Below are 14607 nucleotides of genomic sequence, written 5' to 3'. Positions count from 1 at the left end.
GATGCCTACTAACAAACCCAACGCTAGCGATACACTCTGGCCAAGAAAAAGCCAGTTTTGTGCCCATCTTACGTATGGTTTCTTCCTAACCCAACACGAGAGCTTGGTCTGGGACTTGAAAGAGCGCCATGCTGTTGGGGCAAATTGTGTCGAGGATCCTGAAACACCGAACCTGCAACCTTGCAGGGTTGGCCTGAGATCTTCCCTCATCGATCCCTCGCGCCGATACAATGTCAACTGCTGAGCATGAGACTTGAAGCACTGTATATGAACTACTAAGACCCGACAAGGTGCTCGTTGCCTATACCGGACTTGGAGCTGCAATTGGCTGGAGAGGGTCCAATGCCAACGCACCACTTTCAGGTTGTAATTTACGCCGTAATGTACTCCATTACTGTAGGTACTGCAGTAGCTTACAGCTAAAGAGGAATGGATCGAGCCTAAGCAAGGCATGAGACTGATCATTTCCCCTCGAGGGGTGGGGGGTTTAAAAGGTAAAATTAGATAGGAAAGGAAGTAGGGGACGAGCACGGTCTCGGGGAAGCACATGCGTGCCACACTGCCACCTGTGAATTATCACGGGGAGATAAAAAAAAGTGGATAAAGTGATTAAGCTGACAGTTCCATCGTGGCGGGGAAGAAAAAAGAAAAGTAGACTGGAAATTGAAAACTGAAAGATCGAAAGATAGTCTGTAAGTTAGTCTGTAGACTCAAAACAATCGAAAAGTACGTAGTAGGTGGTAAGTATAGCCAGCCCGGTATTAAATACGGTAAGGTGTTGCCCCGACCACATCTACAGTAGGTTAGCTCTACCTGTTATCAATATTACTCCCGCATCGTCCATCAAACAATTTATTGACTATTCCCAACCCTCCCGAAGTGTGTGTCTCTCTCTCTGTCTTGTCTCGCATGTTCCCGCAACATCCTTATACGCCTTCATTGTTGGTGGTGTTCAATGCCTTTGATTTATTTCTCCATTTCTATTCTTGGATGAGGGTTCCTTGACCCATGGTCGCCCTGCAGCTGTTAATTTCCGCTGTGCTTGCATTCACGGACATTGTGAATCGCGACGCGCTGTCCCCAGCTTGCCCTCCGCCCAACCTCCGAGACCACTACCCCCCTCCCCCCTCCCCTCCTTAACTTCCACCCCCCAGCTTTGGTGATCGCAAACCTTTCAGAAAATGAGCAACAACCCTCCATGGCTGGAGAATCTCACAGACGACTGGGTCCCAGTCCCTGCACCTGGAACTCCTGGAACGCCCGGCACTCCCACCAGCCCAATTTTATCCCGATCATTCACCCATTCCCGACGGTCTAGCCTACAAAACTCTCCTAGTCGCATTCCTGTTCCCGCGCGTCGCTCCGTCGGCCCTTCTCCTGACTCTTTCAGGAAGAAAGTTTCCAGACCGTGCCACTTCATTAAACGTGAACCACCCACACCTAAGACCCCTCGTACCCCCAAGACCCCCTCCAAGCTGCGATCGCCGCTCCCTCCCCCAGAGAAGTCCAACAAAAGCAGCCCGAAACCGATCCCGAACCCGCCCTCGCTCCGTAAACAGTCGTCTGCCATGGACACGAGGTCGCCGTTGCGATCAGTTTCGAATGTCTCCGGTGAATCGGAACAACAAAGCACGGTTCAGGTTAGACCAAATAAGGGCAAAGGCAAGGAAGGCACCCCAGAATGGAAGAGAAGACTGGTGCACGGAAACATTGCCGCTGGGGAGCAGCGCGACTTATTTGCGCCGATTGGGCTGGAGAGTGTTTTCAAACCTCCGACCCCGGGCACCGAAAAGACGCACGAGGAGGCGCTATCGCGATTGAAACAGTCAGACAGTATGTGGCACTTTACGACCCCACTAGGCTATGACGATGCCAGTTTCCAAGATCCTTCATCAATTGGCGCATACGACGACGACGAAGATTCAGTGGGCCACAGTCCGAAGTCGTCACCGAAGCAGGAAGAGGCTCGGAGCAGTCCGCTGGGTTCGCCAGGATCACCAGGATCACCAGGATCACCAGGATCACCAGGATCACCAAGGTCGCCAAGATCACCAAGGTCGCCAGGTTCGCTAGGGTCGCCAGGGTCGCCAGGGTCGCGCAGCAGGATGCGAGCCATGAGCAAAGAATCAAAGCGACCCTCACCAGAAGATAACGAACACCGCGACGTTTCCTTCGCCGACACACAACAAAGAACCGCGAGCGGCATGGAGGATTTGCGCAATGAAGACATAACACCAATCACGTTCACACGCACGAACACAGTTGACGGACAGACTACGTCGGAGGTCATTAAATCGGCACTGAAACAGGTGACAAACAAGCTCGAGAGACTACACCTTTCACCCTGGGACCGACCAGAATCTCCAGCGAGTGACAGCCTGTTGATTCACCAACAGCCAGAAATCGCGGTGGATACCATGCCGGAGGATGACTTGCTCGATGTCACGAGTCATTCTCTACCAAAAGACCTCTCCATGGGGACGCTAGATTACCGGGGAAGAGGAGCCTTCGCAAACCTGCGGAGGGAAGAAGACGTGAACGAAGGTTCTTTCCAAAGAATCCGTCTTTCCCCGCCCACCTTCCCTTCTGAGCGACTCTCGCCGTTTCTTCCTGCCAGCTCCAGAATCCGGAGCTCGCCCCCATTCTACCAAAAACCCAATCCTCTAACCGACCCACCAACGCTCCCACGACCCTCATCTGCCCATGTTGGTGCGCCGAAGCTCCTGCAATCCAGCGCCGATCACTTGAAACCAGACGCCATGCCCTCCTCTGGAAGCCCGCTCAAGCTCTTCGGAAACCATGATACCTTCACCAACAATCGCCTTTTGCGCAGGATGAGCCAGTTCGAAGAGACATTTGGGGGTATGTCCGAGGATGATGAACCAGACTCGCCATCAGAGGAAGCTCGTCGCAAGGGCGAAGGAAGAAGTTTTCTTACCGTCAACCATGAGGTTCTGGGTGAGCCATCTTCACGGCGACATGAAAGACCGCGGTCACGCAATACCCTGACCCCGCGTATCAACAAATTCGGTGACGGCCAGCTGGACAATTTTGACTTTTCCGACACAAGTCCGTATGAACCCAAATTTTTGAATAGTGAGATGGTGGAGCCTACTCAAGAACCGCCGCGACGACAGTCTGTTGAGCGAAGGTTTCTGCGGCGCCGCTCGTATAGACAGAACAGCCATAGTTCCGACTTCAACAAATCGAACAGGGGCTCGAGGTCTACGGCTTTGTCAGATATCACCTCAAGTTCCAAGGCTATAAGAAATCAAGGGCTGGCAAGAGTAGAGGAGATGTACCCGTCAGAGACCGATACAACGCCGAACACGCCTGCTAAAGACCCAACCCCCAAGAGGCGCAGAACCTTCCTTAGGTCTTACAATTCGAGACAAGATCCTGCTGAAAATACGGCTCAGGATCCAGATAATATGTCCTTGCTCCAGCGAAGCTTGGTCCAGCAAGGAGTGAGATGTGATGAAGACCAAGATCATCAATTCTCAGTCCGTTCCCGATCGTCCCCTCGACCGCGAACTCCAACCACAAGTCAAGGGCGGTCTGCTTCACGAAAAAGGCCGTCATCAGGCAAGGCTTACTCGCGGGCTGAGTATGCCGATTCCATCGACCTAGGTTCCCCCGAGGACAGCGCAATACCCATGGTAAGGGTGAATGGTATCAATGAAGGTGGTCGTAAGGGCTCAATCACCACTCAAGACTTCCTGAACGAAGCGACCAAGATCATGGACATCATTCGATCCAAAGGCAGGTCCGCGGGCGGTCTGTCTAGCGTAGAGGAATCTGATGCAGAGGAAGATATCGACGAAAGCGGAAGCTATGAAGACGAATCGACTCGGGAGGAATTTTCGCGGCCTCCTAGTCGCGAAGGAACCGACATGCGGAGACTGAGGGAGCCCCAACAACAAAGCCCACGGATCCTAAGCCACCTCAAGAAGTTTCAGGAGGTCGATGACCAGGAGTTTGGGGTCAACGCATCCGCCATGTCTCTGAATCTGCACCAAGACCGGGATCATCCGAATGATAACAGCAGCGGTCTACACGGTGCGGAAACAGAGGAAGGCGAGAGCCATGAGCTCGACCTGCAGTCGGCTGATCTAGACTTCCGCCAGCGTGATGGATTCTCAGCCGGTGAACCTGAAGAGGATGATGACCTGCCCGAACTTTTGACTATCAATACGCAAGTATCGTCCAAGAGCCTCAGTGCGCGCTCGGTCCCCACCGGCTCTTCACAGAGTTCGCATGCAAAGGGTGTTCTCTCATCCGATGTCGTCTCGCGACTTATACCCGAACAGGTGAATGGGCTGACCTATGACCGGGACAAGAATCAGTGGGTTCGGGAGAAACCCAAACCAACTTCCGAGAAGCCCAAGGGCGAAGATAGTGAAGACGATCCGTTCAAGGACATTCCTGACCTCAGTGTTGATGAACTGCAAGAGATGATGCGAATGCAGAGCTCCACCTCTCCCGAAAGAACAAAGGACTCTATTCGGCTCGAGAATGACCACCACTCAAGTCCACTAAGTTCACCTCGTTATTCGACGAAATCATCGATGCGCCAGTCGCAATTCAGAGATACAGGCACTTCGGTCGACGACAGCTCAGTGCGGTCCAAAGCACCCATTGATTCCAACGCTTCCGACTCTGAAACCAAAGCAACTTCTTGGGGTACAGACGCCCGCAAAACGAGCAAAACTATCAGCGAGGTGGAGCATGAGATTCAGCTTCACGAAGGACGACTATCGAAACCACCTCAACGTTTGGGGAATGGCCGCCAGCAAGCGCGTGTTGTGACGATAAGCTTTTCGTCCCCGCTTGTCTCCCACGTTGCATACAGCGACGCAGAGAGCCCTGCAAAGCTTCTGCAAGCCCGAGGCAACCTGCAGCCTCATACGAATTCCAACGTACCCGGCAACAGTCCGTTAGGCTTCGCACAAACTCAGAAGAGCTTATTTTTACCCCAACCTGAATCACCTGACAACAGGACATCCTTGACTCGTCAATCGTTCACTCCTGGCAAAGGGACAAAGGAAGAGGAAACTCCAGAGGCTCTGAGTCTGGTTCGGAAAGACATGGGGTCGATCGATTGGACTCCACAAAGGAACGCGGATACATCAGTGGCATGCCTTGAGAACAATGGCCAGGAAACAGCCCACAGTTTTCACCTCAGCTCCTTACCCGACTTCACCGTTGACCAGATTGATCCGTCCCTTCATCTGGAGGTAAGCTATGTTGCGCAGCGGACTCATCCTACGTCACTGCGCCAAGTCCATGGAACATTCGCATTGGCAACGGAAGAACTGCTTAAACATATTACTGAGGCGGAACCGTGGGAGCCGCACTGGGAGAACGTTCGCCGTCTGATTCTTCGACACAAGGGCCTGATTACACTCCATAAACTGTGTGACTACTGCCCATGTCTCGAAGAGCTGGACGTCTGCGGCAATGATATAGGCCAATTAAGTGGCGTGCCCCAAACGGTTAGGACACTCAATATCCAAGATAATTGTCTCTCCAACCTTACGGCCTGGGGCCACTTGACGAATCTGCAATATCTTGACGTGTCTGGCAATGGATTGGAGAGTCTCGGTGCATTCAGTAATTTGATTCACCTTCGGGAGCTCAGAGCAAATGACAACAACATCAAGGATATCAGCGGCATTTTCGACTTGGATGGATTGTTAAGCTTGCAACTCAGAAATAATGAGCTCGAGGAGCTTGACTTTGGTCGAGCGGAGCTGTAAGTGGTCCAGAACTTGGATGCCATTGCTGAAAGTAGCTAACACTTTTCGCGCGCCAACAGGACTCGGCTCGAGACATTGGATCTTAGTCACAACCAGCTCACGTCTATACGCAACATCGGCTCCCTCTCATCTCTCACAACGGTTGACCTTCGTTATAACAGACTGTATGAGTTCGCTGCGTCAGCGATTCTTTTCAATCTACAATCGCTCAAAGTCTCGAACAATGTATTGCGCAGCCTTGACATCTCGATGTTCCCGTCGTTGACGCTCCTTTACGCGGACCAGAACTTCTTGAGTACGATTTCCGGGCTTGCTACATGTCACTCACTGGAAGTCCTATCTGCTCGAGAGCAAATGAGTGGTAGCAATGGCGGCCTATTTGATATTGACTTGGGCTTGACGCAAGACATACGCAAAGTATTTCTTTCCTCTAATAGGCTGGCACCGCGCTGTCTTGCACCATCCAACGTCCTTCTGAGCCTGCAGCTCCTGGACATCGCTTCATGCAGCTTACAAGACCTTCCGGAAGATTTCGCATCAAGCTTCCCCAATGTGGTGGTCTTGAACATGAACTTTAACTCACTCAAGGGAGTCAACGGATTGGTGGGCATGAAATGTCTATCCAGACTGACGATCGCTGGCAACAACATTACCAGACTCAGGCGTCTTTGTCAAGTCCTGGGTCGCATAGGACGGACTAACAAAGGGAGAGTCTGCTCTCTCCAGAAAATTGATACCCGAGGAAACCCGCTTACGTTGCGGTTCTACCCAACTGCAGTCATCAAAAGCGGTACAGCCAACACAAAGAAGCTTAAAATTAGGGAGGACCGCTCCCAGCGCAACGTCAACTCGGACATCCCATCGGCTCTGGCCGAATTCAAGGATTTCGACCTGAATTCATCGATTGCTGTGAGGGAAGATGATAAGTCGGATGGCATAAAAGAACTCGAAATCCATGACCCCTATACCCTTCCATTAGCGGACCCAGTGGCAGACCAGAAGCACCTGTCTCACTTGGACGAGGCGACACGATTGCGGCGCAGTATCTTCGAGCTCATGCTTTATGCAGGCAGTGGTGGGTCCATCAAAATCCTGGATGGACTGGAACTACGGCCGTCTCTTGAAGACGGTTCTGACATGGACCGGGCCTGGGCCAAACTCGAGAAGCTTGGTGTGCTCCGGAAGAAGGCGATCACGGCATGAGACCGGCGGCATTAATTTTGCAGGATATGGAGTTTTACTGGCATTGAAGGTGGTTTTGCTTTTCTATTTTATTTCGTGTACACATTTTCCCCCTCGGTGTCGATCTTCATGTTGGATGGATGGCGTCACACTTGATGTTTTTGACCCAAGAGGCTTGCATACCAGGAGTTGTGTGACTTGAGCATTTGACTTTCGAGCGGACTACCCCTGGGCTTTTGTTGTGCATTGCATTGGTACTTGTTCTAATACAATTCTAATCACTTTCTCTCACCTCACTGCATGGAAGGGAAGTTCTGGCTGTGCAATGCGTAGACGAGGACCTTCTACAAGACTTACGTAGCGAACATCTTGATGCTGAAAACTGCCCACTTGCACACTACTGCTAAAATATACGTCCGGTCTAGATAATGTGCACCTTGTAATCTGTGACTGTGATTCTGCTTATGCGATCTAAAGCTGCCAAGGTAATTCCAGGCCTTCTGTCGGCCGGCATTGGCAAGCCATTTCCACGTTCAGATAAAGCGGTCGGTCGAGGCCAGTAGCGACCCTACGCTTCTGCCTCGATGGTCTTCATCTGGGCGGTAAAGGTCTTCCGGATCCACTCCACATAGGCCTTCCACTTGTGGTGGTCACCCGCGACCTCGGCACTGGGGAACGCCTTGCTCAATTCGCGGCTGATCTTGAGCACGCCCAGCGAGGCCTCCTGCGCCTTCTCGAGCTCCTGCTTGACGGCGTTCTCCTTGGGCTTGAAGGACAGGATGGCCGTGTAGCGTTCCGAGAGCGCATCGAGGCGGCGCTGGGTCTCCTCGGGCGCGATGTGGATGAGCTTCGAGGTCATCAGGTTGGAGATGGTGCGGATGTCCTGCTCGTCATCGATGCCGGCGAGGATGCGGTCGAAGAATTCGCCAATGTGGTGCAGGGTGAAGGTTGTGTCGAGGGAAGCGTAGAGCGTCTCATAGGCGGACTTTTTTGAAAGGAAAGCTGTCAGTTTGGGTCTGGCTCATGGGAAAGGGGTGGGGTGGAGAGAGAGAGAGAGAGAGAGAGAGAGAGAGAGCTATGGAAGGGGCTGTGTGCGGTTTACCTTGCGGAGTTCCAGGCCGTCGTCGACGCGATGCTTGAAGGGGCCCATTTGCACCTCACGGATGAGTTCAGGCTTGAGTTTGGCGTCCTCGAAGACAGCGGGGAGGAGTTCATTGAGATGGGGAAGGAGGATGTCCATCTTGTTGTGGATGGCGGAATTCAACGTTGTCAGAGCGAGACGATGGTTGCCCAGGTCTGGGTCACTGAGCATGTTGACGAGAAGAGGGACGATGGTGGGTCGGAGGACATCGTTGTAGGTATCTCTGGAGTCGGCGAGAGTGTAACGGAAGGCAGAGATGACAACACCACGGATACTGGCGTCTGAGTTGGAGAAATGATCCTATGTTCATCGTTAGGTCCTGGCACGTTCCGATTTGATGCGGGAAAGTTTAGTAGCGGGAGGTTACCTGAAACAGAGGGATGTAGGCACTGGGATCGATAAGGGCCAGACGACCAACACATTCCGCGCCAACAGCACGGTTGTCTTCCACCTCGGAGACCACCAGCAGTGCCTGCCAGAGCTTGGCCGCGGAAGGAGCTAAGTCAGGTCTGACGATCTCAGGATGTTGTAACAATTCTTTCACCGAATGAAGTAACAGGTAACTCTGCGGGTCGCTCTTTTTCAACCCACCCAGGATGTTAGGTAGGTATGCTTTCACATCGCCCGCCGCCGCATTTCCCAGAGCTGCAGCCGCAGCCAAGCGGACCTTGTCTGACTTGGAATTGAAGTGGCCGATGAAAAGTTCTGGAGTTAGCGAACAGCTAGCGCCCATTCGAAGACCAATTTCGCCCAAAATAGCGAGCGCAAGGCACTTTCGCTGAGCGTCCGGTGCGGTGTGTAATTCGGTCATGAAGTCCTCCATCTTGACACCCAAGTTAGACCCGCCATGCACAAGAAGCGTCCCAATGGCTCGCCCGACAACAGAGGTATCACCGTTAATGCCAACATCCCGCAAAAGTTTCTTCATCAATGCTGCTCCTGCGCCTGCCTCTCCGATGACTTTCACCACCAGAAGCATGGCCTTAAGTACTGTTCCGACGAGGGGGGAAAGGACAACGGAACAGAGTGCAGAAACCAGACTGTCATTGACCAAGAGCTCGGCGTTGCCAGGTATAAGTTTCCCGAGAATGATAAGTGAGGGGGCGAGGAAATGGAAGTCCTCAGCGCTTATGAGTGGCAGAAGACAGTCTTCCAGCTCCTTCATGGTGCTAGCATCATAATGGCTCTTTGTGTTAGGATTCATGGCCAGGCTGCGCAGAGCCTCCAGACTGGCTCCCCGAAGAACGCGATCCGACTTCCGCAGCTGTGCTCCGAGCTCTGCTGTGACTTCGCCGACCCACGATGCGGTAACATCTGCGTCACGAGCGCAGAGAATAGCAACATCGTCGACTGCCCGAACCGCTGCAAGGCGTGTGGTCTCATTTCGAAGGCGATCAACCAAAACTGCGAGGCCTTTCGAACGACGGTCAGGGGAGATAAATGTCGAACCATTTTCGCCGGAGGTACGTGCCAGAAGCACGCCAAAGACGTGAATCGCACGTTGCCGAACCTCGAGATCAGCGCTGGTATCAGTGATACGTGCAAGAACCACATCGTACAATCTATCCAGCTGAGTTGCGAGATCCTGGGTTGTGCTGGCAACTCGAGGAGGCGTAAGTGCTTTCACAATCTGTTCCACGGCACCCAGTGCCTCACTGCTGACTTTGTAGTTACGATCATTGACAGCGCCAATAACACCAGGAATCAGGGCGATCAAGAAAGGCAAAAGAGCACCCGACGTGTGTGTTTCGGCAATTGCGGAGATGAGACCGAGGGTTTCAGTCTGAAGAGTACCGGTACTCGCAGAGGCCCCTAGCGAAGTGGAGGAGGTGCTAGAAACGGAAGATTTGAGGACATCGGCTATAGGATCTTCGATCTGTTGAAGGTGATCAGTCAAGCCGCCGTAGCGGACCAGTGCTAAGCTTCTGAGTAAGACGATAATCGCCTGTTTCAGGGGCACGGAAGCTTGTTTCCACATCTTGACAACGCTCTGCACAATCGTAGGTACAGAGCGAGACAATTCTGCCTGCGCACCAGACTTAGGGGAAGCCGGAGTGAGAATAGGTGTGCTGACAGCGGAGGAGGTGCCAATGCCTGGCTCAAAGTCAATCATGCTTGCATCGCTATCCTGGCGTCTGCGCTTCCTAGAATTTTTCGAGCCACCCACAGCCTCAAGGAAGCCATTGGAGGTTATGATCATGGAGCCTTCACCAGTCTTTCGGATGAGAGCAGTCATAGTAGAAACGACTTCCAGCTTCACACTCTCCTCTCTCTCCTTGTTGAATCGAGCGATAAGAGCGGGGGAAATTTGTTGATACAAGGATGCCTCATCTAGCGCGCGGCTATGGCCGAAGGTCGAGATAACGCTGTACAGCAACTTGGCGGCACATCGGCGGACTTTCCAACTCATATCATCAATGTCACTGTATCCTCCTTCTTCCTCAAAGTCCTCAAACTCCTCGTCATCGAGATCAGGGTCCTCCGTTACGTCATCTTCGGAGCCGTCGTCCTGAGTGCCACTCATTTCCTCATCTTCCATTTCTGCCACGTTGGGGTCGTATTTGAGGTAGCGTAGGGCGGCGTTAATGGCGAAAGGCATGTAGGGCTGCATTTGGGGACCGCAAGCACTGATCAGCGTTTCCAGCGTGACCAAAGCGGTCTCCCGGAGCTCATCAGCCTGAGGATCGTGCTCGTCATCATCATGAGAGTAAGTCGACATTGTGCTGGTTAGACAAGGAGCGACCGACGATCGAAAAGGCAGGCTATATGAGGTGGACAGGATGTGTAGCCAAGCTAAGGTGCGGGAGAAAAGCTGCAAGAAAGAAAGTTGATAGAAACAAAGGAAGGAGCTGGTGGAGCTTCCAGCCAGCTGAGAAGTAGTTAAGTTACGAGGGGAACGCTCAGCTGGAAGCACCGACCGACTGGAAGCCGAGGAACCCCGCGCTAGCCCCAAAGTGTGCCGGAGACACTCCCCGATTGTCCGCATCGGTCACGTGGCATGCAGCAGTCATGTGATCTTCACTGCTGCAAGAAATCAAAGAGATCGAGGGACGAGGTCGGGCGAGATTGTTGCTTCGAGGCCATTAGTGCCTGCAGACCACCTTGCTTGCGAGACTTGGCTCTTTTCTTGCTACTGGCATTTTCCGCGGATTTAACAGCCTTATCTGGATCCGCAAGTGCAGGGGCTGGCTGTCCGGGCAAAGGCCTCGTAGACGTTGAGGATTGAGTCGCAACTGCATTCGGTACCGTAGTCACCGGAACTACTGGATCATTGGAGCGAATAGGTTCTTTTTTGGAGGGTTTGACGGTGCGTCGACGGCAGCGAAGACAGATCAGAACCGTAGCCCCCTCAGCACTCAAGCCTGCAAGCTTCTTTTTCCTCTTCGAGACCTGAACAGTCCTGGTCGACTTGGAGTTTCGGAGGCTCCCACATGCTCCACAAGCAAATTCTTGCTGTCGCTGATTTAAGGGCTTGAACTCGTCGCGAATGATGTTATGGTGAACGGACATCAGATGGGCCGCGGTCGATGGGCTTGCGGCCTCTAAAAAGCTTGCTGAGCTCTTCAGATATTCCAGCCTAGGTGCATGATCACTGAGTGGCATATTTTGGTTTGGAAAGAGGCTGCCTAAGCAATGGACAAGATATACAAATTCAAGTGAATGGGAAAAGGGCGAATTGATAGGGGGTCAGTTGTGAATTGGGAATTGATTTTAAAATGGTGCTCCCTCCAAAAAAGAGGAATTGGCGGATGCAAAGCAAGCAAATCAAACACCCGCACTCGCTGGAGGTGTTACTTCTTTGGTACTTCTTTGGTACTTTCAGTACTCGGCTTTCTTTGCTCTCCCTCCAATTCTCGTGCTCGCCCACTTGCTTTCTTTGTTTTGTATTTTTCTTTCACCTTCTCGACTCCGGTCTCTCACTTCCTAGCTACTTATCTCTCTCGATCTTACTTAGAAGAAGACAAGTCTTCAAAAATTCTTTCTGACAACAAAACTGCGGGTGTTCGCTTGTTGGATTCTTCGCTTCTTTTCCGCCTGCCTCCAGATCTACTTGGCTACTTGACCATAAGTAGGCCATCCTCCAGTGCGATGGAGGCCCAACAAACCTCTAGTCCTGCTTCTGTCAGGGTCGCTTTTGAAGGCTGTGTAAGTGGTCTATCGCCTGGCCCGAGCGCTACTTTTGGAGGCTGCGAGATTAATCAACATACTCTTCGCAGGGACACGGCTGCCTCAACGACATATACGCATCAGTTGAGAACGCCGCCACCTTGAAAGGATGGGATGGCGTTGACGTGGTCATCATAGGTGGCGATTTCCAGGTGAGTCTTCCGCGATCGCCTCGCTTGGTCTCAGTAGCAATCCTTTCCTCAACTGAATCTCTAGGCCGTCCGCAATGCCAACGATCTTGCCTGCATGTCTGTACCTCAGAAGTACAGGGAGTTAGGCGACTTTCACGAGTACTACAGTGGGAAACGCACCGCACCCTATCTGACTATTTTCATCGGAGGTAACCATGAGGCTGGCAATCATCTCTTCGAACTTTACTACGGAGGGTGGGTTGCCCCGAATATTTACTACTTGGGTGCAGCGAACGTTCTTCGGTTCGGCCCCCTCCGCATCGCTGGCATGTCTGGTATCTGGAAGGGCTATGACTACAGAAAGCCGCATTCGGAGAGATTGCCTTATAATCGAGACGATGTTTCAGGCATCTACCACGTGAGAGAGCTTGATGTTCGGAAGCTACTTCAGGTTCGTACCCAGGTTGACCTGGGCTTATCTCACGATTGGCCTAAGCAGGTTGAACTGTGCGGAGATTCCGAGTATCTCTTCAACACAAAGAGAGGCTTCCGTGAAGACTCCCAAAGTGGTAAACTGGGCAACCCTGCGGCCAAGTACGTCCTTGACCGTCTACGTCCCGCCCATTGGTTCTCCGCCCATCTGCATGTGAAGTTTGCCGCCATAGTCGCTCATGGAGAGTATGTTACCCCTGAACACCCGGCTGCTAAAAGGAAAGCTGAAGCTCCTCTACCCGATCCTCTTCCCGCCCCGGGTGCTCCGCACCATTTCGGCTTGGACGGTGCTCTCCTCACGGCCCTTGCGCTTCCCGATGATAATCCCGAGGCCGAGCGTACTCTCCCAGCTCGACCTGCCGCGGATCAGAAGCCTTCAGGCAACCACGAGAGCGCGGAAACAGCAAGCCAACCCTCGGCTATCGACAAAGTGGATGAAGCCCCATCTGAGAAGGACATCCCCAACGAACCCAGTGATGACAAGAGTAAGATTTCAGCATGGAATAATTTCCACACCGTGGCTGCTGAGGCTGAGGCGGCTGAGAACTCTCGATTTCTGGCAGATCAATCCCTTCAGTATGCAGCTCTAAAACCGAGCGTTTCGCACGATCTGACATGGAAAAGAATCGAGACCGGCGAGGACGGATCCGGTCGTGTCTACACCGGCATCGAACGCGATAGCGCCAACAAGAAGCTGAAGACCGAGCACAAACCCGAAGCCGTGAAGAACTCCGACGAGATCGACCTCAACCTGGACAGTGACTCCGATGCGGAAACGACTCCTCACAAAGTCTCTACACCCGTGACCGGACAGACCGACGAGCCCTCCTCTAACAAGGCAGTCCCTAGCGATGACTCAAAGACTACTACGCAGGCTGACCCGGCTTTGCCGGCTAGTGGAACTGACATTCCTGAAGATATTCGCAATCAACTTCCTGCCAGCTTCGCACGCCCTCAGCCCGAACCTTACCCATTGAACGGACCGTTGCCCGATGCTATCTTCAACAAGACCACTAACTTCCTGGCACTTGACAAATGCCTTCCTCAACGCCACTTCCTACAGCTGCTCGAGATCGAAGCTATCTCCGACCAAGAAGGCATCAGTACCGAACGCCCTTATCGTTTGCAGTACGACAAAGAATGGCTAGCAATTACCCGTGTCTTCGCTGACGACCTTCAACTCGGAGACCCCGCCGCGAAGCCTCCGGCTGACAAGGGCGATCAGGTATATAAGCCGCTGATCGAGGAGGAGGAGAAATGGGTGGACGAACACGTGGTTCAGACTGGAAAGCTGGACGTGCCCGAGAACTTCACTCTAACGGCCCCAGTCTACGACCCAGCTGTCCCGCTTAACACGGAGGAACAGCCCATCGAGTATACTAACCCGCAAACCGCGCAGTTCTGCGAGCTGATAGGGATCGAGAACAAGTTCCATATGAGTGACGAGGAACGCCAAGCTCGTATGGCCGCAGGCCCTCGACCCAGTGAGTTCAGGCCACGGGATCGAGGCCCACGTCGTGGGGGGTTTGGTCGAGGCCGCGGCGGCGGCGGCGGCGGCAGATTTCGTGGCGGCGGCGGCCGTGGAGGCGGAGGTGGGCGTGGGCGTGGTGGTGGTGGTGGTGGCCGCGGACTTCCGTACTGAGACTTACGACTTCCTGTTCTCCATTACCCTGGGTTGAAACAAGGACAATCTCGTTTGTGATGCTGTTGTCTTTCGGTATTGGGGGTGGTGCAA

At 52.9% G+C, this 14607-nt stretch overlaps 4 protein-coding genes across 4 annotated transcripts; 2 read left to right on the top strand and 2 right to left on the bottom strand.

The window, feature by feature from the left end:
• Positions 1-909: 909 nt before the first annotated feature.
• BO66DRAFT_454151 (uncharacterized protein) lies at positions 910-7250 on the top strand (the record flags this gene model as incomplete). The annotated part of the gene is made up of 3 exons (XM_025652012.1): positions 910-941; positions 1187-5755; positions 5819-7250. The coding sequence occupies 3 exons, from the start codon at positions 910-912 to the stop codon at positions 6960-6962; spliced, it is 5745 nt and encodes a 1914-aa protein (XP_025502944.1). The 3' UTR covers positions 6963-7250.
• A 130-nt stretch (positions 7251-7380) lies between these two features.
• On the bottom strand, positions 7381-10941 carry BO66DRAFT_429495 (TIP120 domain-containing protein). The gene is made up of 3 exons (XM_025650457.1): positions 8450-10941; positions 8044-8382; positions 7381-7926 (listed from the first exon to the last, which is right to left on the bottom strand). Exons 1-3 carry the CDS (start codon positions 10799-10801, stop codon positions 7510-7512), a joined length of 3108 nt encoding a protein of 1035 aa, XP_025502943.1. The 5' UTR covers positions 10802-10941; the 3' UTR covers positions 7381-7509.
• A 159-nt stretch (positions 10942-11100) lies between these two features.
• On the bottom strand, positions 11101-11764 carry BO66DRAFT_472215 (ribonuclease P Rpr2/Rpp21/SNM1 subunit; the record flags this gene model as incomplete). Its single annotated transcript, XM_025652933.1, has 1 exon — positions 11101-11764. The coding sequence occupies exon 1, from the start codon at positions 11683-11685 to the stop codon at positions 11101-11103; it is 585 nt and encodes a 194-aa protein (XP_025502942.1). The 5' UTR covers positions 11686-11764.
• Positions 11765-12171: 407 nt separating this feature from the next.
• BO66DRAFT_412279 (RNA lariat debranching enzyme) lies at positions 12172-14514 on the top strand (the record flags this gene model as incomplete). Its single annotated transcript, XM_025649345.1, has 3 exons — positions 12172-12228; positions 12300-12401; positions 12466-14514. 3 exons carry the CDS (start codon positions 12172-12174, stop codon positions 14512-14514), a joined length of 2208 nt encoding a protein of 735 aa, XP_025502941.1.
• Between the last annotated feature and the right edge of the window lie 93 nt (positions 14515-14607).

This window comes from Aspergillus aculeatinus (assembly GCF_003184765.1).
Source record: "Aspergillus aculeatinus CBS 121060 unplaced genomic scaffold BO66scaffold_30, whole genome shotgun sequence".
Classification (NCBI taxonomy): Eukaryota; Fungi; Ascomycota; class Eurotiomycetes; order Eurotiales; family Aspergillaceae; genus Aspergillus; species Aspergillus aculeatinus.
This window is presented reverse-complemented; position numbering and strand designations above follow the sequence as displayed.